Source organism: Leucopleurus acutus, assembly GCF_964270905.1.
Source record: "Leucopleurus acutus genome assembly, chromosome: 12".
Lineage (NCBI taxonomy): Eukaryota > Metazoa > Chordata > Mammalia > Artiodactyla > Delphinidae > Leucopleurus > Leucopleurus acutus.
Genome location: NC_139154.1, coordinates 1,410,771 through 1,433,107, shown reverse-complemented (window position 1 = coordinate 1,433,107; position 22,337 = coordinate 1,410,771). Strand labels below are relative to the sequence as shown.

The 22,337-nt window shown below is 46.9% G+C and overlaps 1 protein-coding gene across 1 annotated transcript in view; it reads right to left on the bottom strand.

Annotated features, from left to right (window-relative positions):
• Positions 1–915: 915 nt before the first annotated feature.
• HK2 (hexokinase 2) overlaps positions 916–22,337 on the bottom strand; it is a gene marked incomplete at both ends in the record, with an annotated part of 59,086 nt that continues 37,664 nt past the window's right edge. Inside the window, 15 exons of the mRNA XM_082851343.1 lie at positions 916–1,060; positions 2,930–3,163; positions 4,373–4,528; positions 5,843–6,026; positions 6,128–6,227; positions 6,675–6,770; positions 9,853–9,972; positions 10,228–10,376; positions 11,705–12,009; positions 13,153–13,386; positions 14,736–14,891; positions 17,543–17,726; positions 18,051–18,150; positions 18,932–19,027; positions 19,637–19,756. Of these exons, the coding sequence (XP_082707469.1) occupies positions 916–1,060; positions 2,930–3,163; positions 4,373–4,528; positions 5,843–6,026; positions 6,128–6,227; positions 6,675–6,770; positions 9,853–9,972; positions 10,228–10,376; positions 11,705–12,009; positions 13,153–13,386; positions 14,736–14,891; positions 17,543–17,726; positions 18,051–18,150; positions 18,932–19,027; positions 19,637–19,756 (2,379 nt within the window). The remainder of the gene's footprint in view (positions 1,061–2,929; positions 3,164–4,372; positions 4,529–5,842; positions 6,027–6,127; positions 6,228–6,674; positions 6,771–9,852; positions 9,973–10,227; positions 10,377–11,704; positions 12,010–13,152; positions 13,387–14,735; positions 14,892–17,542; positions 17,727–18,050; positions 18,151–18,931; positions 19,028–19,636; positions 19,757–22,337) is intronic.

Sequence of the window (22,337 nt, the reverse complement as noted above, 5' to 3'; positions counted from 1 at the left end):
ACTGATCTACTAATGAGACCCTGTGTATTTACAGACATAACAAATTAACATATAAATACGTTACATACAACCGACCGTTACGTACAGTGTCAAAATGAAGGAGCAGATGTACTTCATGAACTAAATAAATTTCAAATATAAATTAAAATGAAAATACAGTGTTTCCACCTCTGCGGGAAAAAATTTTTAAACAGACCAAAAAGTCTTCCCTCCCCCAAAGGTCCACTGCTTATGGATGACTTGTGAACCCACAAGGAGATGTGACAACAAGCCCACTCACAGGACTCTTAGCTTTGGTTTTGCTTGCTCAGACTCAGGATGCTTTGATTCCAGGAACAGCATCCACTGGAACCCACTAGGCAAACGCTTAGAGATGAGGTTGAAGAGGGGCTGCCACATGGCTATCCATGGGTTTCCCCTACATTACCGCCCCTCCTCCCCACCTATGGGAGAATCAGGCTCAAGTCAGTGGAGACCTCCCAGATCTCTGAGAGGAGAAATAGCATCAGCTTCCATGCTGGGGGATGCTCTCCACCTAGAAATGTCATGTTCAGGCTCCAAGGTGAAGCAACCGTATTTTTTCATTAGTGTCCCCACCCTGTAGGGTTATACAGGGACATGGAATTTCGCCAGGGGGATTACTAAAGGGTAATTTTTTTTTTCAAGTTTTAAGAGAACCCATGGTAATGGTTGTGACAAGTGGGAACAAATCCTTACTTCAAACTGTATTTATCTCAGGAGGGCTAAGCCTTGGGTACCAAACTCTAGTGAGTAGACAGAGACAAAACCCAGTCCAATAAGGTCCTCTCTGCCAAGGAAAAGCCAAGGGGTCTGTCTCTGACACAAGGGGATCAACTTATAATTTAAAGCAGGAAATAAGGGAAACCAGAGGAAGTCCTTCCAATGTCAGGGGCTCTACCGCTGTCCAGCCTCTCGGATGCGGCAGGCCACAGCCGTGATGAGAGCCGCCCCCTTCCCGCTGCCATCCTCCGACTCCAGGAAGGACACATCACATTTTGGAGCCAAGTCCTTCACCGTCTCATGCATGACTTTGGCAAAGCTGGAAAAGTTGGGAAGAAGACAGAAAAAATACCTTAGTCACAATTGATTTGTGTCCTCAGAGATGGGACCCTAAGAAGTGATGCTGGAACCCCAGGAATAATTGAGATGGGAAAGAGGATGACGCTACCATGTATGAAACATTATGTATTGTGTTTCAGAAAACTGAAACTTGGAGAGACCAGCAACATGCCCAAATTCTATGTCACAGTGGGCAAGTGGGAAGCTAAGATTCAACTCTAGGACAAAAGTCTGAGATTCTGGCAAGCTGTGTTCTTAAAACTAAGCAGTGAAAGAGAAGTTCAACAGTCGTGGACGCCACAAGCATACCTTGCAGAAGTGTATATATAACCTGTTCATCAACTCTGGAGGGAAGGATGAAGTGCCACATGTGTGATATTCTATTATTTTCCAGAGGTATTAACTCACATCAGACTCATATCTAACCCAAAATGTCATTAAAGGCAAGAGGAGCAGACTTAGGAGGGTGTGTTGAGAGATGACAGAAATCACAGATTCTTCCTGATATGGGACTAGAGGAAGAAACCGTTCGTCATCATCTCCCCACCAGACAAGTTGCTCCTCCCCATCTGCAGAGCTGAGAACAGAGGCTCCTAACACCAAGCCCCAGTGCTGGTGGCTAGACTTCTGTCCCCCTTCCGACCCTCACTTGGGACTGAGGTTCCTATTTTCACAATGACACTGATCATCAACAAGAGAAACTTGGAACTTCTCAAGGTCCAGTCTTTTCACTAACTGTGTAGACTCTGGGCAAGTTTCTCAGCTCCCTGAAACAATCATGGTGACAGCAGGTGACAATTCAATCGATGAGTCTCTCCATCCTACCTCATGTCCAGGCAAGGGGCACAGCTCTATTCTTTTAACTTTTAGTTGAAGAGCTTCTAGGGGAGAGGGACTGAGGCACTTCCTAATTTTAAAACAATTTATTCAACATATGCAAGTGAGGGAAGAAAGGAGAAGAGAAATAGTGATGAGAGGAGAAAAGGGAGAAGAGATGGAGAAAGACAGGAAAAAGAGTAAAAAGAAAAGGGAATTCAGTACTTCCATACCACGGGTGAGGGTGGAAAACTTCTTCTACAGAGGGCCAGACGATAGGTATTTTGAGCTCTGTAGGTCGTATGGTCTGCTGTTATAACCGAAAGCAGCCATAGACAGCACATAAACAAGTGGGTGTGGCTGTATTCCAGTAAAACTTTAGTTACAAAAACACTTGTGGCTATAATCTGCCAACCCCTAACCTAGACTGTAGAAAAAAATCTTGATCCAGAGTTCCAGCATACATTTACTAGAATGTTGACAGGAGCGCTGCTTGTAATAGTCAAAACCTAGAAATAACCCAAATATTCATCATTAGAATAAATTATAGTATAGTCATTCAGAGGTATGCTATACAGCCTTGAAAATGAATTAACTGTGATTGCAGACTTCAGTGTGGATGCATCTCAAAACCATAAATGTGGTGTGAGAAAAGCCAGTCAACGAAAGAAAAGATGTCATATGGTAAGTTCAAAATTAAGTAAAACTAAACAATGTAGATGCATACGTAGCTATATGGAGAGGGAAAAGAAAGCAATAGACTTAATCACCCCAGCACTCACTCATGGTAGGGGGGAGTGAAGGGTGCAATTGGGAGGGGCTCACAGGGGGCTTCCTAGCTGGGTGGTAAAACACAGACCTACTTCTAGTTATTAATCTTTAAACTATAATATATATATATTATATACACTCTTTGGAATGTCTGATAATTTGCCATAAAATAAAGAGAGAGAGAGAGAGAAAGTAAAGCAAGGAAAGAAGGGTGAGAAAGAGGGAGAAAGATGGGCAGGAAGAGTGGAGATCAGGCACTCACTGAGGATGTAGCTTGTAGAGGGTCCCATCCACGCCCACTGTCACTTTGAGGGTGTCCAGCCCACGGTTCTCTCGTATTTTGTCCACCACGGCGGCCATGCCTGCACCACAGAGTTGGGCTGCCCGCCGCGCCACCACAGTGCACACCTCCTTGACAATGATGCTGTCATCACAGGTGCTCTCGAGCCCTAAGTGGTGCAGGATGGCGCGGACCTGCAGCAGGGCCAGGCAGTCACTGGGCCAGGAGGAGACAGTGAGTGGTCAGTCACATACCTAGAGGGCATGGTGGCCTGCCTCTCCGGGGCCTGGCTCCTTCATCAGAAGTGGTTCTGGGGGACCTGGCTTTCTGAGAGCTGGGGGTAAAAGCCACTGCCCCTGAGAGGTGGTTCCATTCTTAAACTCAGTTCAGGAACTAGTGCTCATCTCACTGACCCTCACAGAGAGAACACGAAGAAACAGCTCCTTATGCCACTTTGCCCAGGCAAGGTAGAGCTCTGCTGCTACAAAACTGACACTCAAAACAAAAGGAAATTCACTGTCCATGTATTCCACTTATCTGGAAATATTGACAGTAAAGACAGTGATGATGCTCGTATGCGACAGTTTTCAGTTGCAAAGCCCTTTCCTGTCCAATCTCTCATTGTTCACAGGTCAGCAGAACAGGCATCACCCACCAACATTAAATGCCTGTTCTATTTCTACTCCCCCCTCTGGGTTGTCTGAAATCTACCTGTGCACTATTTATGAAACAAAGATAAATAAAACTATAAGAAGAAAATAAACAGACATGCAAACTAGAACAATATTCTATTCACTGGTGCAGATGCCCTAGGGCCCCACTCATGTACGCCAACCAGTTCCTGTTTTCCTATATGCATGAGAGTAATAATGACACAGCATTAATTTTTAAAAGGCTCTGAAATTCAGTATTCTAATTTGGAGCAGACTTCTCCACCATTAGACTGGAGGAAGAAGGCTTTGCTTTAATGAGCCGCCACAAGGCATGTTTCTGCATTGCCTGACATGCCAACCTCACTCAATCCTGGTTGCCTTATTACTGCAGCCAGCAGTTAAGAAGAACCTTTTTGCCAAGCATAAAGTGCTTTAGTGGGTTATCTTCCTCCGTGCGTTCCAATTTACATTCTATGAGCAGCTATATTTCTTTCTACCTTTGAAATTGGTCTAAAACCCAACAATACTTCTTTGCACAGGCTCATCCAGCTTACCATGATTTTTCATGAGAATATTATATATTTTCCCTTAAAATGCCAACTGTTCATAACGTACTTTAAAACAACACTATATAGATACAAACATGTGAGCTACTAAACTGACCTTTATGTAAGCCACACCCTGATCTTACTTGAACTGTGGAAATCCCAGCTTGTCTGTCCATGAAAAGGAGGATATACAGTCTATCCTATTCCAGGCCCTAAATTCTCACCTCTCAATCTGAGACAGGAACTTGGTTTCAAAGATTCCCCGTGTCTTGAGCCGCTCCGAGATGCGGCCACGGAAGAGCAGCCCATGTTTGGTGAAATCGATGAGGATGTTACGAACAATTTCGCCCAAGTACATGCCACTGATCATTTTCTCGAACCTGCAATGCAGGTAATGTTCATGGAGGTTAAGAAGGAAGGTGGTGGGATGTGCTGAGATACACCAGCTCCGTCACCCCCATCGCATTAGAAGGTAGAAGGCATACAAATTCCCCTTCGTGGGAAGGAAATGCTATTTGACTCACTGAGGCAGGATTCCTGGCATCCACACATACTGACTCATAGCCTTCAGTAAAACGTGTCCTGAGGCCCAAGGGGTTCCCTGAGATTGACCCCATTTTGTGGTTTCATTTCCCTTCCAAGGCTTATTCCCAACTCCTCAAGAAGGAACGCACACCCAAACCCCACCACACTTCCAGAAGGGTAAGATGCTGTCTTAATCCCCTGCGTTGCTGAGAATTTAGCATGCTTTCTCTTCAGCCTAATCACTTATTGCTCAAGTAACTAGTGCCAGCTGGAGACCCCTGTTCTGGCCACTAGAACGAAACATGACTACTCAATGGCATGAGGGTCTTCTGGCTCTACCTAGTGCCTTTAAAAAGTCAACATTCTCAGTTTCAACCAAAACCCCATCATCATTCAATCTTGTCTTACTCCAGCCTGTTTCTTTCATTAATGTTGCCTGCCTGGCTCCTGGAGGCATTTTAGCCTGTGACTTCTACTATAAACAAATATTTTGCAAAGTATATTCTGCAGAAGTATGGTCCCTGATTAATCTAGTCAGGAAACACTACGTGCAACCTCTTCCTAATGGGATCCCACCATACCAGGGGCTTTGTGATGCTGGGGCTACCCCCTTGTCCAGTATGACGGTAGAGGGTGCTATATACTGGATGGATGGAGGAGAAAGAAGTTTGCTTCTATTGCTTCCTATTCCTATCTGCCTCACCCCAGCAATGCTTCTTCACCCTGATGGCAGCAGGTGGTTCAACTGTCTGTTTTTCCTCAAGTTCCAGATCTAGGTTTTAATACTCTCTCCCACCTGTTCTCCTAGTCCTCAGGGTAGGAGCTGATTGCTACATGTACTAACTGCTCCTCAGCATCCCCTTCTTGTCTTTTCATCCCTCTAAAACCTGTGTGACCAGTTCCCTATATGATATTCTCCTTGCAACATAACTGTTGTGATTTGTTTTCCCAATTGGACTTCAAGAGCATCACAGTCCAGCATGGGGAAAAGCACTTAACCCAGAACTTTCCAGATGTATTTGACAAGAAGCCCTTTCCAAAGAAATCTCTTCTATTAACATCTCAAGAGAATGAGTGTCCCAGGATTTGCTGTTGTGGAGGACCAGATCACTCATCACTGTTCAGCTCTGAGATGAACGTACCAGGCCTACATGCAGTTGGGTACCTACCTCTGTTTGCCAGGGTTGAGGGAAAGTTCATCCACAGCTGCATCAAATTCTGTGCGGAAGTCATCTAGGCATCCATTGTCCCCGAAGGCCCCCCACTCCATGTTGACACACATCCGCCCCTCTTCCCCTTCCACCAGCTCAACATTCCGCATCTCCTCCATGTAGCAGGCATTGCTGCCCGTGCCTGCCAATCAAGAGACGTCAGTCAGGGCCTCACTCTGCACTTTCCATCCTCCCACCCTGGGTTGTGTGTCCCCACACAGGAAGGACAGCCCGAGTCCTTACCAACAATGAGGCCAACTTCACAGTGAGGGTCTTCATAGCCACAGGTCATCATAGTCCCAACTGTGTCATTCACCACAGCAACCACATCCAGGTCAAACTCCTGAGAGCAACAGTAGATCCCAATCCACAAAGGAACCACAATATTCTCCCTTCAGACCCTTGCAAGGGAGATTTAAATGTATCTAAAACTTATAAGGCAGGGCTCATTTTCTCTGCTCAAATATCACCTCTTCAGAGACCTTCCCTGGTTATGCTATTTAAAAGACTGCCCTTCCCCAGCCCACTCACTCTGTCCTCACCCAACTTCATCTTCCTTCATAGCTCAAGAGCACCTGACATTAGCTCATGGGATTGTTTATATAACAAGAGCTTTCTGTGGGCGTTCCTGAATCCCCAGTTGCCAAGAGCAGGGCTTGACACACAGTGTACACTCACCAACTGCTGAAGAACTAGGTTAACTCTCCCTTTGCCAACACAACTGCACTTAACACTTCCCCCAGCTCTGAACACCCAGATCACTTCGGGCCTCATGTCACGCCTCTCCCACCTCTCGCCGGTGGATGGCTTCCTTCAGCAGTGTAACCACGTCCTCACCCTCGCAGCCAGATGCCTTGAAGCCTTTAGTCCACTTGAGGAGGATGCTCTAAAAATCACACATGGGCAGGGATGTGGATATCAGAGAAGGGCTCCTGGGTCATTTTCTAGTTCACAACCTCACAGGTTATACAGATGCCCTTTAAAAACCAATCATCTCACCCACAAATTATTCTAAATCTGTTTCACCTACTAGGAGTGCCTACTATGCAACAGGTACTGGGCTAGGCACAACCCATGTGTTACAACGTTTAATCCTCACAGCACTTTTGTGGAATGTTTATCATTATCATGCCCATTTTACAGGTAACTGTAGCTCTGGAGTAACTTGCCCAAGGCCTACAGCTTGCAAGAGAGGAGGACTCACCCCCAGGCCCAGCAATTCCAATGGATGGGCTCATAAGCACCATACGACGGCCCCTGCCAAGGAACTAAGTTCTAGACGCTTGTTTCTTTCACTGGGAAAAGCAGTCTGCCCTGTACATCGTACAGAGGGGTGGGTTTGTGTCTCTAAATTTTCAAACTCTAGTACGAAGTGAACAAGTACCCTTCGCTGTGTCAAAGGGCCCTCCAGGAGCAGATACACGGTGGCTTTGAATATGGAGAACTGTTTCATATACTGTTCCCTCGTTCCCTCTTTGCTGCCATAGCCTATCAGGCAACAAGCATCAGGGACCCCCAGGCCCCCTTCCTGAGAGGTCAGAACCTATAAGTGGGCTGTGTGCTCACTATCCACCCCCTTGTATTGTTTCTCCACGACTTGCTTGGTTGTTTATACCAACCAGCTTGGCATTTCATGGCCCAGGAGTTTGGTCTCACAAGTCCTGCTGTGTTCAGATCCCAGGAAATTCGGAAAAACAAAGTACAATCTCAGCAGTGGCCTGGTTTACACACCCACATCCAAACAACTATGTGCTTCTCTCCACCTGATTTTCTTGTCTACAAATTAGCTTGACGTCTCCGATGAAATTTTGTATTTGGCACTTTCAAGCGTACAGAATGTTCAAATTACATTATTGCAGGTGGTCCTTAATAATAAGACATGGAGAGGCCCCAACAGCTGAGGAGAACTGCCCGTGGCCACCAGCTAACCCAGGCAGCTTGAGGCCTCTGGACCTCAGCACCTGCTGGTTTTCCCATCAACAGGGTGATCTCGCAGAGCAGAATCCAGCTTACAGACAACAACAGAAAAACCCGGCTTCTGCTTCATTTGTTCTTAGTTTTCACAGTTCTAAACTGAATACATGCTCCTTACAGAAACTTAGAACATATGGTATAAAGTCCAATACAATGACCTGGAATTTTACAATTCAAGCACTAACAGAAACAGTTAACATGCCTTGGGAGCCACTAGATAAATATATAAACATATATACATGTTGCTATACTTGAAAAGTAAGATAGTGTCTGTTAAAAATATTTCAGTAGGAAAAGTCTGGAAGCATATACACTGGAATGTTATGTTTTTATCTTCCTATTAATCACGTTTTGTATATTTCTATATTATAGAGATTATACTTCGATTAAAAATATTTTTTTAGTCTTACCACCAGTGTTCTCCCAAATCATTGAAATTCCTTGAAAAAACTAGTTGCTGATATGAGGCAGTGAATGACTCATGATTTAACTATTTCCCACTGTTGGACAACTTGGTTTGTCTCTAATGACTGTTATAATAAGCAATGTTTCATTAAATATCACATAAATATTTATACACGTTTGATAAGTCCTTTTGGTAAATTGATGCAAAGTGAAGGCTTTAAAACCCAATGCATTGACACTGAAAAGATATAATATGTTGAGACAAAGAAGTTGGAAAAGCTAAAAGCAATACTGGACTAGCTAACACTGGACAAATGTTAACAGCTGTTGGGAAATACTGGATTAGGCAGGGTTTTTATTGCGGGACTTCCTAAAACCTTAGGAAGTGCACGTGCTAGTGCACGTGGTGAATTTAACTCTCAGAAGGGAGGAGTAGGAGGCATTTACAAAACTCAGCTGAGCAACGTAAGGCCTCCTGTTCCAGGGACGCTGTTGGAAACGCAGGCTTTTTCCCGCCACTGGGCCAAGCCCACTGTACCTATGACTGTTCCCACCTACATGCCTTTCTCCATACTGCCAGGCCTGCCTGCCTTTCTTCCTCAGCAGCTCATTCTTCTGACCAAGTATTCCTCATGGCCTCCAGGTATGTGCTCAGATTAACATCATCCTCAGGGCTTCATCATTCCACTGCTGCCACATTCCAAAGAGCAGCTCTTGCTTTTCTGAGCTTGCTTCCTCTGTCCAGTTTGTTTGTAGGCACCTATAGCAGGAACCATGCCCTTTGTACCCTGGTAACTCCATCCACAGCATATGTCCACCTGTACCAAGCATGTAAGCTTCTAGAACACCGATCGAGACAGAGAGAAACAACTGCTTAAATAAGAGTATTCTGATATCTAACATACCAATCATCTGCCCTGAGTAAGCCTAGGCATTGCCTACTCAGCTCTCCTACGCTTCAACACACCCATGTCCAGAATATGTGGGAGCACCAGCTCTTCAACTACCTGCTTCATTCATCCGAGGCAAGGTGACAGGGAATGAAAAGCAAAGGTGACACTGGAGAAACACCAGGGCAGCCAAGGGAGATGGAGTGAAATGTCCTGAGCCCAAAACAGGAGCCTCAGGAGCAGCTGAGCATAATTGACAGCATGGACTCAGGTGTCAGGAAACCGGAATGAAATCATGACTTAGCCACTCCCAAGCTATATGACCTGCAAGATAGTTGGCATCTCCGCAGACATTGTTCTCCTTTCTGCAAAACGGGTATACAAACACCTACCTTATATGGTTGTTCTAAGGGTTAAATGAGGTTACGCACACAGGAAGCCTGGGAGTACCTCGCATAAAACGCTTTAAAAATGTCAGTTGTTGATATTATTAGCATCATCATCATTATCCCAAAGATTGTTACCTGCTTGACCTCTATCAGCTCTGACTTGCTCATTCCCATCAACAAGCCCTTCCCCATGATTGGTCACTCGCCCTTGTTTTCTTCCTCTCAGCTCAGCATTCTCCCCTGCTCGAAACTCTGGCTGGTTCAGAGTCAGTACAGCCCATAGGAGAGTCCTCCAGGAAGGCACTATTACCTCGTCCAGGCTGTTCTGCTGGCAGGGGAAGGAGAAGGTGAAACCCAGAGGCAGGGACACGCCCTTCATGCCCATGTACTCAAGGAAGTCGGCAATGCACTGGACGATGTGGTCAAAGAGCTGCAAGCAGAAATTGGGCTCTGAGAGGAGGAACCCTGGCCCAGGCATGCTGCCCCACCAGGGTCTGAGCACCAGCTCGAGGCCTCCACCCAGGAGAAATGCCAGCTCAGGCACGCACCTAAGCAAAGGCCAGCCCAGGGCCCTAGCCCATGTAGCCCTCCCCAGGACCACGGGTGAGCAGAGAAAGCACTGTCCTCCCAGGTGAGAAGTGGATGTCTCCTGGGGTCCCCTCCCAGAGGTGCCACCCTGCCTCACCTCATCCCCTGTGCCGTGCATGACCTCCCGCGGGATAGAGTAGATCTTGTTGTGCATCTCCACTCCACGTCGCTTCCCATTCCGCACGCGCACCAGCAGGACCCGGAAATTGGTACCCCCAAGGTCCAAGGCCAGGAAGTCACCTTTCTCTGGAAAATAAGCCCAGGAAGATGGTGGGTTGGGGCTCGAGAGAGTGACAGTCTAAACACCTTCCCCTAATGGGGAGCTCTCCCAGGAGGCCCTGGACAACCTCAGGGTGACGGACTGTGAGCTCCACCTAATGATAAAGAAAATAAGATCCCCGGGGCCAGAACCCTGCTGGCTCCTTAGTGGTTCTCAAATGAATTCAAGTTGTGGGGCCCCAGGAGTCACAATGAGCTCCAGAGCTCCAGAACACAGGAAAGAAATGGTGATACAGGATATCCAGACATGCCACTTGTACTAAATCAAAGGCCACCTCATATAAGTCTCTAGAATACAGAAGGAACAACAGAGTCCAACTCTTTAAAGGAAACTGAAGGGAAATGTTTCTAGAATGAGAAAACCCTCCTTTTTAGGACAGTCACAACGCACTACGTGTGTCACACACAGTTTCCATGCAACCCTCAGGCAGCCCTAAGAGGGAGGCATTGCATTCCTCTCTACGGAGGAGAGAGATCTGGCTGTGCTCAGGGCCACACAGCCTGAAGATGGTAGAGCTGGGACCGAGTCCCAGTCTCCATCTCTGGAACCTATACCAGCTGTACCACACTGGACTGGTCAGTGATCATTTTTCTGAATTGGGAAAAGACCTTCCTTTCTTAGATTGCAAGACCTAGAACAGGGGTCAGCAATCTTTTTCTGTAAAGGGCTGGGCAGTAAACATTTTAGGCCTTATGAGCCATAGTCCCTGCTGCAACCATACAACTTGGCCATGATAGCGCAAAGCAGCCATAAACAGCATGCAGGTAAATGGGCATGGCTGTGTACTAATAAAACTTTATTTACAGAAATAGGCAGTGGGTCAGATTTAGCCCATGGGCCTCAGTTTGCCAACCCCTGGCCTCATAAGAGTTAGCCCTGGAACCAAACTTCCTGATTTGAATCCCAGCTCTGCCATTTTTCTAGCTGTGTAAAGTTGGGCAGATTTTTTAATTTCTCTGTGCCTAGGTTTTGTGCAAAACGTAATAGCTTGTTAACAAACAAAATTAACTACTAATCTCTGTTAACAGTTAAAAATTAAATGAATTAATATGTGTAGAATGCTTAGAGAAGCATTTGACACACAGTAAGCATTCATTAAGTATTTACTATTATCACCATTCAGTTTTAGCAGAGGGATGCCTTGGTTGGGACCACTGAACACTAGAATTTCCCAGTACTAGAGCTGAAGAAACATGGTCAACAGTCTGGCCTGAACACCCAATGCTAAGGCTAAGGGAGTCCTCCCACAGCGATTGAACCCTGTGGTGAGCTGGGTGGCAGCCCTGCCGCATACCTGTGCCATCAGGGGTGGCACACACATAGGTGGGCAGCATCTTGACGGGGGCAATGGTGTGAGTCTCCTTGCTCAGACCTCGCTCCATTTCTACCTTCATCCTCCTCTTGACCTCCAGCAGCTGCTCACGGCTCAGCTTCAGAGACTCCAGGGTCTTCTGGCGGGCTCGGTGTTGATCGGCCAGCCGGTAGGCCACCGCTGTCACCATGGCTGCCCCCTTGCCACTGCCGTCCTCAGAGCGGAGGAACCGGATGTCGCAGTCGGGCACCAGGCGCCGCACAGTCTTGTGAAGACGCTTGGCGAAACTGCAGTCACAGACGTGGGGTAAGAGGTGGGTGTCCACAGTTAGAGTCAATGGTACAAATGGTGGAGGCAGTCTCACCACCTCAGCCCAAATGACACCCTAAACATCCTCTCCCTACTGTTTCCCAAGTTAAGGGTCACTGTATAAAAGCTCAGCTATTCAACTGCGACCACCTTGCTAAAAGGAAGGGTGGCCTTCTGGGAAGCCAGTGTCGCCTGCATGCACTCACAGAGGACTCCCTTCCCATAGGCCACAGTTCCTTTGCCCAACTTATCAGCCTCAGGTGATTCTGACACCAACTACTATTCATGTTTCATCCTTCATTTCATTAGATGCTGCTTATGAAAGACCCAAAAAGGAAAAAGTCAAAATGCTCTTCTGGACTTTGGCCTCTCTTTGGCCCATTTCTGCCAACAATCCTAGAGGTGTCTGAACAGCTAAAGATAATAGGTGTGTTCAGCAAGAAATCCTTGTGTGGTGGTTGCTTGGAGACATGGTCCCCAGGGCCTACTCCAAGTGTGGCCTATAGGCCACCAGCATCTCTGGGGGCTGTTAGAGATACAGGATCTCAGGCTGAACACAGACCTTCTGAATCAGAATCTACCTCTTAACAAGATCCCCAAGTAATTCGTGTACAGTTTAAAGTTTTTGGAGCTTTGGACTAGGAGCCTAGGGAATGGAATGGCTGAGACCTTCCGCATCTACTTTCAGTTAATGAAGGCCCACTGACCTGGCACTCATATTAGGTGAAAATGATGGGATAGTAAGTGGGCACAATTGAGAGAAATCCTTCAGGTCCCAACTGAAATTTGAGTATTTCAGCACTTATGACCAAGGGATCTAAACATGGAGGGCAGGGCAGGATCAAATCAATACCCAGGTGAGCCAGAGAAGCTGGAAATAAGAGGGTGCAGAAAAAGGGCCCCTAGAAGCCAGGAGAGCTCTGAGTAAAGCCCTAGTTGGCAGCCTTCAGAAATAGCCTCTACCCATGCCAAGGAAAACACACTCATAGCTCCCGCTTGCCCCACTGGGAGCTTTTATTCTACAAAGAACCTCAACTCTGTGATCCATCTCCACCACCCCACAGTGCAAAACCGGGTTCCTGTGGAGTCAGGTCTATCAGAGGCCCCGAATGCTGGCTCACTGGGGATGCTTCTTGTAGACAGAACCGTCCACCCCGATGGTGGAGCGCAGCCGCTCCTCGCCCTTGTTCTCCTTGATGCGCCGCAGGACAGCAGCCAGCGTAGCCGCGCACAGGCTGGCTGAGCGTGTGGACACAATCTGGCAGACCCGGTGAGTGGCCACACAGTCCTCCTGTGTCGGGTCCAGGCCCAGCCGCACCAGGATCTCACGGGCCTTCCGGATGCCATCCTTCTCCCTGGGAAACAGAAACAGCGTGTGGGCAGGGGTCCACTCACTGTGGCCAGTGGGTGGGGTATGTGGGCCGACATAGAAAGCCCTCGGCTCCAGCAAACACTATGTCCCAGGGAGGGCAGACACCCACCTCACTGCTCTGTCCACCTATGGGGGGGCGGTGAGCAGTGAATAAGGAGGAGAGGAAAGCACAAGCTGAGTTCCTCTCCCAGACACACACACACACACACACACACACACACACACACACACAGTACTTCAGGTGCCCATTTTTCCCCCAGTGAGAACAATTAATTTTTCTCACACACATCCTACGGGAGGACAAGGCCCTGGTCTTGGGGCTTTACGCACCAAGTCGTGTGTGTGTGAGTTTGCCTTTCTCAGGTTAGTGGGAATGGTTTCCCTCTGACCACAGGAACCCAGCTGTGGAGCCCATCCTATTTTCTCTCTATAAGGTAGTCAGAGTCTATTGCACTTCACAATGGAGTCAGCACTGCTTTACCTTGCATCTAAAGATGGCGATAAAGGGTTGATGCTATGAGATTAGCCCTCTTCTTAGGGGAACTAAGAGCCACACAAATATGAATACTGTCATCCCCTCCAACTTTAACAAGTAGGTACAGTTCCTTCAAGAATTCCACTTAAAACAAAGTCATTTGAACTGTCTCACTGCTCTCTTTAGCACCAAAATCACCTCCTCTCCACCATCTGGTCCCTGAGACAAGGCCTCATCAAGCGACAAGTGGAAGTCTCAAGGACGGGAAACCAGGCCCAACACTTTGGATATTGTTAACTGAAAAACAAAAATCAGGCCATCCTCACTCCCACTCCTGCCACTCTGTGAAGATGTAGGTAGGCCTCAGCCCTACCTTTTGGAAATAAATGGGTCAATCTCAGGGCCATCCAAGGACCTATTTTTCTGTTATGAAGCAGGGGTCAGGACAGAGCCCTTTTTGAAAATCACCAATAGGGAATGAAATGTCAGAGCTTCAGGAGAAGGGAAAGGAAGTAGATGCAAGTGAGTCATTAAAAGACCCACAGGGAGCCTCCAGCATTAAGCTTAGGTCCCTGGGCCAGGCAGGAACACAAGTGCAAAAGCACGAGTCCCTGCATGGGGGCCAGCTGTCCCCAGCACCATGGTAGTCAGCACGTTCAAAACAGACAAGAGTGGAGACTATCTGGCTGGTGACATCTAGCCACAGGCCTGCCATATGAGGCCCAGGCCTCACCACTGGGTGAGACCCTCCTGCCGTCCACATTTGAAGGATCAAGGGTCCATGCGTCTTCCTCATTCCCCAACCACCTGTCCACCCTTCTGGGGTCCCAGTGAACAGAGAAGGACCCGAAGCTTACCCTTCAATATCTGAAACATCTTTGGTCTCAAAGTGGCCCGTGGCGAGGAGTTCAGGGCTGAGCTTCCCCCCGAAAAGCAGCTCCTCCTTGGCCATCTTCACTAGGATAAGCCTCACGAGCTCCCCCATGTACATTCCACTGATCATCTTCTCAAATCTGCAGGGAGAGACACACCAAAAAAATTAAGTCTCTGCTGCCAATGAACTCGCTACTTCCTTGTGGAAGCAACATACACACACGTGAGGCTGATGCAGGATGAAGCGCTAACTTGTGTGGCACTGACTAGGAGTGAGAGATGTAGAGAAGTGATGGTATTTCCTTCTCTAGCAAGGAAATGCTCTTTTAAAATGAAATCTTATGTAGAACCTCAATATTTATTTACAAGAGGAAAATAAAAAGGTCAATCTGATTAAATTTGGGGCACAGGGCCAGCAACTCATCACCTCACACTGTCCCTCCCCTTGCAGGCCATTTGTGGATTCCTGAGAAAACTGTGAAAACAACCTGGGGTGGGAGGACGATGAAAAAGAGTAGAAGGACAGGTTGGGACAGGTGAGAAGGAGTACCAAGTGTCAGGTGGTCTTGGGAATCTGGGAGTGAGACCTGTTGGAAGTTTCCGAGGAGGAAGGTGACTGGATAGCTGAGAGGGCAGTTGGGTAATTTATTTTTTCAACACTAGGTGACACTGTTTTCTTTACAAGATCGTCTTTCTGGCTTAGTTAGATATGTGACAGGAGAAACCAAGCCCTTACAATTCTTTCTAGCAAAAAAGGCCCTTTCTTGGTATCTTAGAAAGGATCTAGGTCCTAGAGAGAGGAGGCACGCAGGGCCTTGGGCCACTAATCTACGCAGGCCTTCAGAGGAGGCCCAGAGCAGGGGTGTGGATGGGATTCCGATGTCACCTGGTGCAAACCAAAGAGAGGAAGCCGGGCCCTCGGGAAGTGACTTGCTCAAGACCCAAAGCCAGGTATGGCAGAACCGGAGCTAAGTGGAGAGCTGGCAAAACTGCCTGAACAGAAGGTATGTTTAAAATGTTTAAGCACCAGCACAGGCACGCTGCCTGAGAGGTAGCCCGGCTTCAACAGTAAGGAACTCACAGGTCTGCTTCTGCACCTTCTCCAAAATAGCTGGTTCTACGACAGATAGGGGAAGGGGCCAGTGGGGCTCTGAAGTGTGAGTGGTAAAAGTTTTTATTTCAGTTTTTAAAAACACTTTGTTTCAGTCAATGTTTGGAAAATAGTTATTTAGAAACATATAAAGAGTGAAAAAAAGTTCCTCCTCAAGCCCAGTAATAACTTCGGGGACAGCTGACACGTTGGTACATGTCCTCCCAGCATTTCTTTTTTTCTTTTTGAGCAGTTTTTTCAGTCCATGAATTTCTCACCAGCCATGGCAGACACAGCCAGTCTATGAAATGGACTCATGTTTCAACATGTGAGAGAAGCTTGTGACTTAAATAGACTGTGCTTTGAGGAAGCAAGGACTCCCCCTGTAAAGAAAAGGACTCTCTTTTATAAAGCTGGTTTATAGGTTGGATTTTCCTCTTCAAGCAGGGATTGGTACTAGAAGATTTCCTACAACAGTCACAACACCAGTAAGACCAGAGTGGGCATGGGAATTCCCTGGTGGTCCAGTTGTTAGGACTCCACGCTTTCACTGCCGAGGGCCCTGTTCAGTCCCTGGTTGGGGAACTAAGATCCCGCAAGCCTCGAAAAAAGACCAGAGAGGGCCTGATTGCTCAAAACGTTTTGTAACTGCCTTCAGAGCTTGCAGCAATCCCTGTTTCAAGATCTTTAATAAGGACATTGGGCAAATGTTTGTGAGAGTGAAATAATGTTTTGTAAGAATCAAAAGTAACTAAAGGGCTTCCCTAGTGGCGCAGTGGTTGAGAGTCCGCCTGCCGATGCAGGGGACTCGGGTTCGTGCCCCGGTCCGGGAAGATCCCACATGCCATGGAGCGGCTAGGCCCGTGAGCCATGGCCGCTGGGCCTGCGCGTCCGGAGCCTGTGCTCCGCAACGGGAGAGGCCACAACAGTGAGAGGCCCGCGTAACGCAAAAAAAAGAAAAAGAAAAAAAAAAGTAACTAAAAACCAAGTCTGACCAGGTTGGAGAGACTTCAGGGGTCCAAAATGCTAGAGCCCCTCCTGCAGGCCACTCCAGGATTCTGGCTGGACCACAGGTCCAGGGAACGTGGCCGAATGGGCTCCTTAACCAACTTTTCTACATGCCTTGGGTCTGGCTACGGCTGGAGCAGGAGGCCCTGGGACTGCTGAGACCCAGCCTAGCTCATAATAGGCAACGCTGCAGGAGTCTGAGTCAGAACCTCAGCCAGTAATTAGGAGGCAACTCTCACAGCTTCATCCCCTGAGCAGTGACAGAGCTGGGAACTACAAAAGGAGCTTTCAGATCCCTAATCTTTGCCATCTCAACATGACTTTTCTTATGTGGTGCACAAACTGTTTCTATGGACAGCTTACAAACTGAAGGTGGAAAGAGAGAGCAGGGCCACGCACTTCGAATACGAAGAATACGACCTTCTAAAATGACTGCTCTGAGACATCCAGTCAAATCATTACCCATAATCTGTTTTGTCCGCTTGCTCTATCTTTTTTAGAGCTCTCTCAGCAACTGATAGTCACAATGTATTAGGAAGCACAACATTCCCATAAAGCAGTGGGTGTCTTGGCAACTTTTGGGGGCTATAAGGTTGTAAAGTAAAAATGAGAACCACCCCCGGACCTGGCCAGCCCCCACCCCAGCTCTGGAGCCCACCCCCCGAACCCACCGCACACAGGGCAGCTGCTTACAGTTGCTTCCCGGGGTTCAGAGAGCCCATGTCGATCTCCTGGTCAAACTCCGTGCGGATGTCATCAAGCACGCCATCATCCCCAAAGGCTCCCCACTCCATGTTGATACACATACGGCCCTCGTCACCCTCCACCATGTCGATGTGGCGCATCTCTTCCATGTAGCAAGCATTGCTGCCCGTGCCTGGACAAAACAAGGGACTGCTCGGCACCCACCCACACCATCCTCCCCCCAAACCCCACATCTCTCCTAAACCTCCGTCCTGAGACCACCCAGGGTGGCTGGGATTCCTCGGTGCAGACTCCCAACATCCCAACATGGTCCAACCCACTACCACCCACAACTCCACAAGTCCTGGCTCAGCCCTCCAAAGTGACCGCACCATTATCTTCCAATATGAAGTATTCAATACAAAGGAACATCCAGGCCATGGACCCCTCCTCTCTTTGCAGCCCACCCCCGCAATCCATCGGCCAGCACTGCTCCTCACACCCAGTGCTCACGCACCCACAATGAGACCAATCTCGCAGTTCTGGTCATCATAACCACAGGTCATCATGGTCCCAACTGTGTCATTCACCACTGCCACAATGTCAATATCAAAGTCCTGCAGGGATAAAAGGGGGGCTTCTGACTTTCACTGTCACAGAAAGGTTACAGATGTGAAGATGAAGAGAAAGAGCAGTAAGACACACAGCTCAAGTGCAAGGCTAGAGCTGGAAACTGGGTCCAGATCCAGTCTAACAGCAGCATCTCACTTCCCACCTTGCTGGTCCTCATCTTGGAGGGCTTCGCTGATAGCAGCCCTGCAGTCTAGTTCACAGCCATCACTGCACTGAGAAGAGCCCGTCTTATCATTTTCTTCTCATTCTCTTTTTTCTTTTCTTTCTCTCCCTCCCTCCCAGAAGGTCTTGTCCTTCTGTGACAAGACCTTTATCATGTCCTTTCTCTACCTTGTTCCACCCTGATATCAATATCATCCCAACTTTCTCATTTGAAAATGATATTCGAGTCTTCTTCAGATTAAGAACTAAAGGGTTTTTCTTGTACCAAGGCTAAGATTAGTTGTCCATCACGCTAATGAAGACCCCAAAGGCATTTGATCATATATAAGATCACTGGCGTGCTAACTCTCTCAATATAGGTATGTCATTATGCAGCACACCTTAAACTTATACAGAGCTGTATCTCAATAAAACTGGAAAAAAATAAAGATTATTGAGTAACATAGCAGAGAAGAAGACAAGAAAACTTCTCATTAAGAACCACAAAAGATTCTCATGCTGATTTGAGGACAGACAGGGAAAGACTTCAGAGTGAACCCAAAAGAATGTAAAGAGCCTCCAGACCCCAAGCTCCTGCCTCCCCATCTCTGCTGCCCTACTCACCCCTCTCCTCTGGATGGCTTTCCGGATCAGAGTAACCACATCTTTCCCTTCCACACCACTGGACTTGAACCCCTTGGTCCATGAGACCAGGAAACTCTGCAAAAGGACCAAGGAATATTGATTCCCCACAAAACTCAACCACACTCCTCATCATTAGGAGACCTCGTCCATGGGGCTAAACTAAAGTCATGACTGAATTTGTATATTTCTTCCTGACTAGTCTAGGAAGGAGAAACTCTGTCAATGACCAAGAAAGGAGACTAAATGAATGATTTATTGCCCCCAAGAAGTGGAAAGAGCAGGTTGTAGAAATGCCAAAATAAGACACTTGTATCCTAACGTCATTAACTTTCAACTATGTCTATCATAACACTTTAGAACAAAGGAGTCCCAGACTAATATCTCACTCCTGTTTCCCTAAGAGGGATAAGGATAATGTGCAATGTATATGGTCCTGCAAATTGCCATTTGACAGTGATAAAGACCCCCTCTTCTCCGATACCCCTTTACCATCGCTCTCACACACACCTACACAAACTCTCCCAGAAGGACAGAACTCCCAATACTCAAACATTGTCCACTCGATCCATCACAGCAACCTCCTTTACAACCTCCATTGTAAAGGTAGCAGGTGGCTCAGAGTTCTTCCCAGTCCTCCCAGTCCAAAGAATGAAGCAACAAAAGTGTCTGAAGAACTCATCTTACCTCGTCTAGTTTTGTTTGGAGACAGGGGAATGAGAAGGTAAAACCCAAAGGGAGCTTCTTGTCTTTGATTTGTAGCTTATCCATGAAGTTGGCCAGGCATTCAGCAATGTGGTCAAACAGCTAAGGGCACACAACACAGGAAGATGAGCAGGGAGGCAGAATAGCTTAGAGATTAAGAGCATGGACTTTGGGCTCAGAAAGGAACTAGCTTAGCTGAATGTGTGCAAGATATGTATCCCCTCTGAAGTTTTAATTTGTTCATCTATAAAATGGGGGTGATAATTGTACCTGCCCATGAGTTACCAAAAGAATTAAATGAGTCAATACATATAAGGATTTAACACTAGTTAGTGATTATTAAATACTGTCTTCCACTTAAACCATTTATCCAAACCACCGTCAAAATAACTGCATTAGGCAGGGTAAATCATAGACAAAGCTAATCAGAAAGTCATCGCGAGCCCTGGTAACGGAATATCCTTTGGTGGCTCTGTCAGAACCTCCCTTGACATGGATGCACAGCTGATTGTCTTACCAGAAAGGGCAGCCCATCTCACTGCCAAGAAGTATTTTAGCATCCCTGTCTCTTGTGATTGGGGGAGGGGAGGGGACATTCTCTGTTAGCATTCTATAAAAGAACTTAACGAAAATAAGTAACTTTTATATTTTTCCTCCCTCTAGAAAACCAATTTCCTGGGGGCAATTCCAAGAAGTTAGTTTTGTTTTCTAACTTCAGTATGGAACACCCAAGTGAGTCCACAAAGAGCACTGAAGAATAAATAGGGTTTTATGAGTGGGCAGCCTCACAACCGTGACTATTCTAAGGAGGACCCAAGGCCCCTAAGAAAAATCCTAAGCCTAAGAAATCATCCAGACTTTCAATCTGCCCCAAAGCTCGCAGCCCCATGGCTTCCTTTTTGCCCACTCAGCATCCCCGAAGAGAAATTGGTGACCATTCCAGACACTTAGAGACTGAGGCCAGGAACATTCTGACGCAAAAAGTAAGCAAAGGTCAAAAAGACTGAGGAGCAGACATAGAGAATGGACTTGAGGACACGGGGAGGGGGAAGGGTAAGCTGGGACAAAGTGAGAGAGTGACATGGACTTATATATACTACCAAATGTAAAATAGATAGCTAGTGGGAAGCAGCCGCATAGGACAGGGAGATCAGCTTGGTGCTTTGTGTCCACCTAGAGGGGTGGGATAGGGAGGGTGGGAGGGAGGGAGACACAAGAGGGAGGAGATATGGGGATATATGTATAGGTATAGCTGACTCACTTTGTTATAAAGCTGAAACTAACACACCATTGTAAAACAATTACACTCCAATAAAGATGTTAAAAAAAAAAATAAAAAAAGACTGAGCAGAATCCAAGGGCCAGGTTGACCAGATGGCAAAATCTAAAAGCCAAGGGAGGTAAAAGTGGACAACGTTCCTTTCCTTCTCCAGGCAGAAGCAAGGAAGATTCCACTAAACCTGGGGTCCCCAAAGTGTGGTCCACAGCAGCATCACCATCATGTTACAAATGCAAATTCTAGGGCCCAAACCTAAACCTCCTGAATCAGAATGTGTGGTAGAGCTTCAGGTGATCCTGAAGCAGTGGTTTGAGAACCACTGCACTAAACCAAAAAAGGGTTTGCATTTATAAAGGAACTGAGAGACTCGGGGTGGCAGGGTAGATTGAGAGATGCACTGGCTCCCCAGATGTCTGGGGTATGCTCCGTAAGAGGCTAGAAAGACAAGCCCCTCCTAGAAGGCGGCCAGCTCTAACTGAACTTCCCACATCGATCCTGTCTCTCTGTCTGATCATGTGCAAAATTAACCTCAGCTGATGCTGAAACTCTCAATTTCCAAACCAAAACATTCTCAAGAGCAAATACTGGGCAATGATGGGGCTCTCTCGCTAAGAGGATCCCCAATGCAAAGTGCCAACTCCCTTGAGCAGAGATCAAGTATTTTAATGTGGAAATAGGGTTTCTAGACAGATACTCAGCGAGTTCTGTTCTGTTGGGAAGTTGATCAGAGACAAAGTTTACAATAGGGTTAAACAAATTCCCAGCCCCTTCTTCCTGGTACTCTAGTCAAAATGATCTTTAGTACAATAGTTTTCATCTAAAAAAAGGAAGTTGCAGAAGCTGTGCAAAGAGATAAGGCCAATCATCAGAGATGGGGGAGGGGTTGGAAAAAGTAAAATGGTTTCCCCTCATCCAGCCCTGATCACTGCTCTCTTTCCAATTGCACTACCAACAGGGGAAGGCAGAAAAAAAAAAGAGAGAGACAGTGAAGAGGCATTAAATAATGTGTTGCCCAATACAGTAGCCACTAGTCATCTGTGGCTATTTCAATTAATCAGAATTTTAAAAAATTAAAAAGTCCCTTCCTCAGTCACACTAGCCATATTTCAAGTGCTCAATACTACACGTAGCTAGTGGCTGCCTCACTAGACAGGGCAGATATCAAATGGTTCCATCACCATGAACAGTTCTATTGGACAGTTCTGAGTTAGAAGAACCTACAGCTCTTTAAAAGAGGGTAAAAGGAGACCATCTGCTTCCCTTAAAGGAAGACTATATCCTTTTCGGTTAGCTGATGATCTAAGGATAAGATACTGGGAGAAACAGCTAACATCTTCCTGCCATAAAAAGGCTCAAAGAGCATCATTTTATGAAGGTAGAAAGGTTTCCTCTTCCTTATTGGTC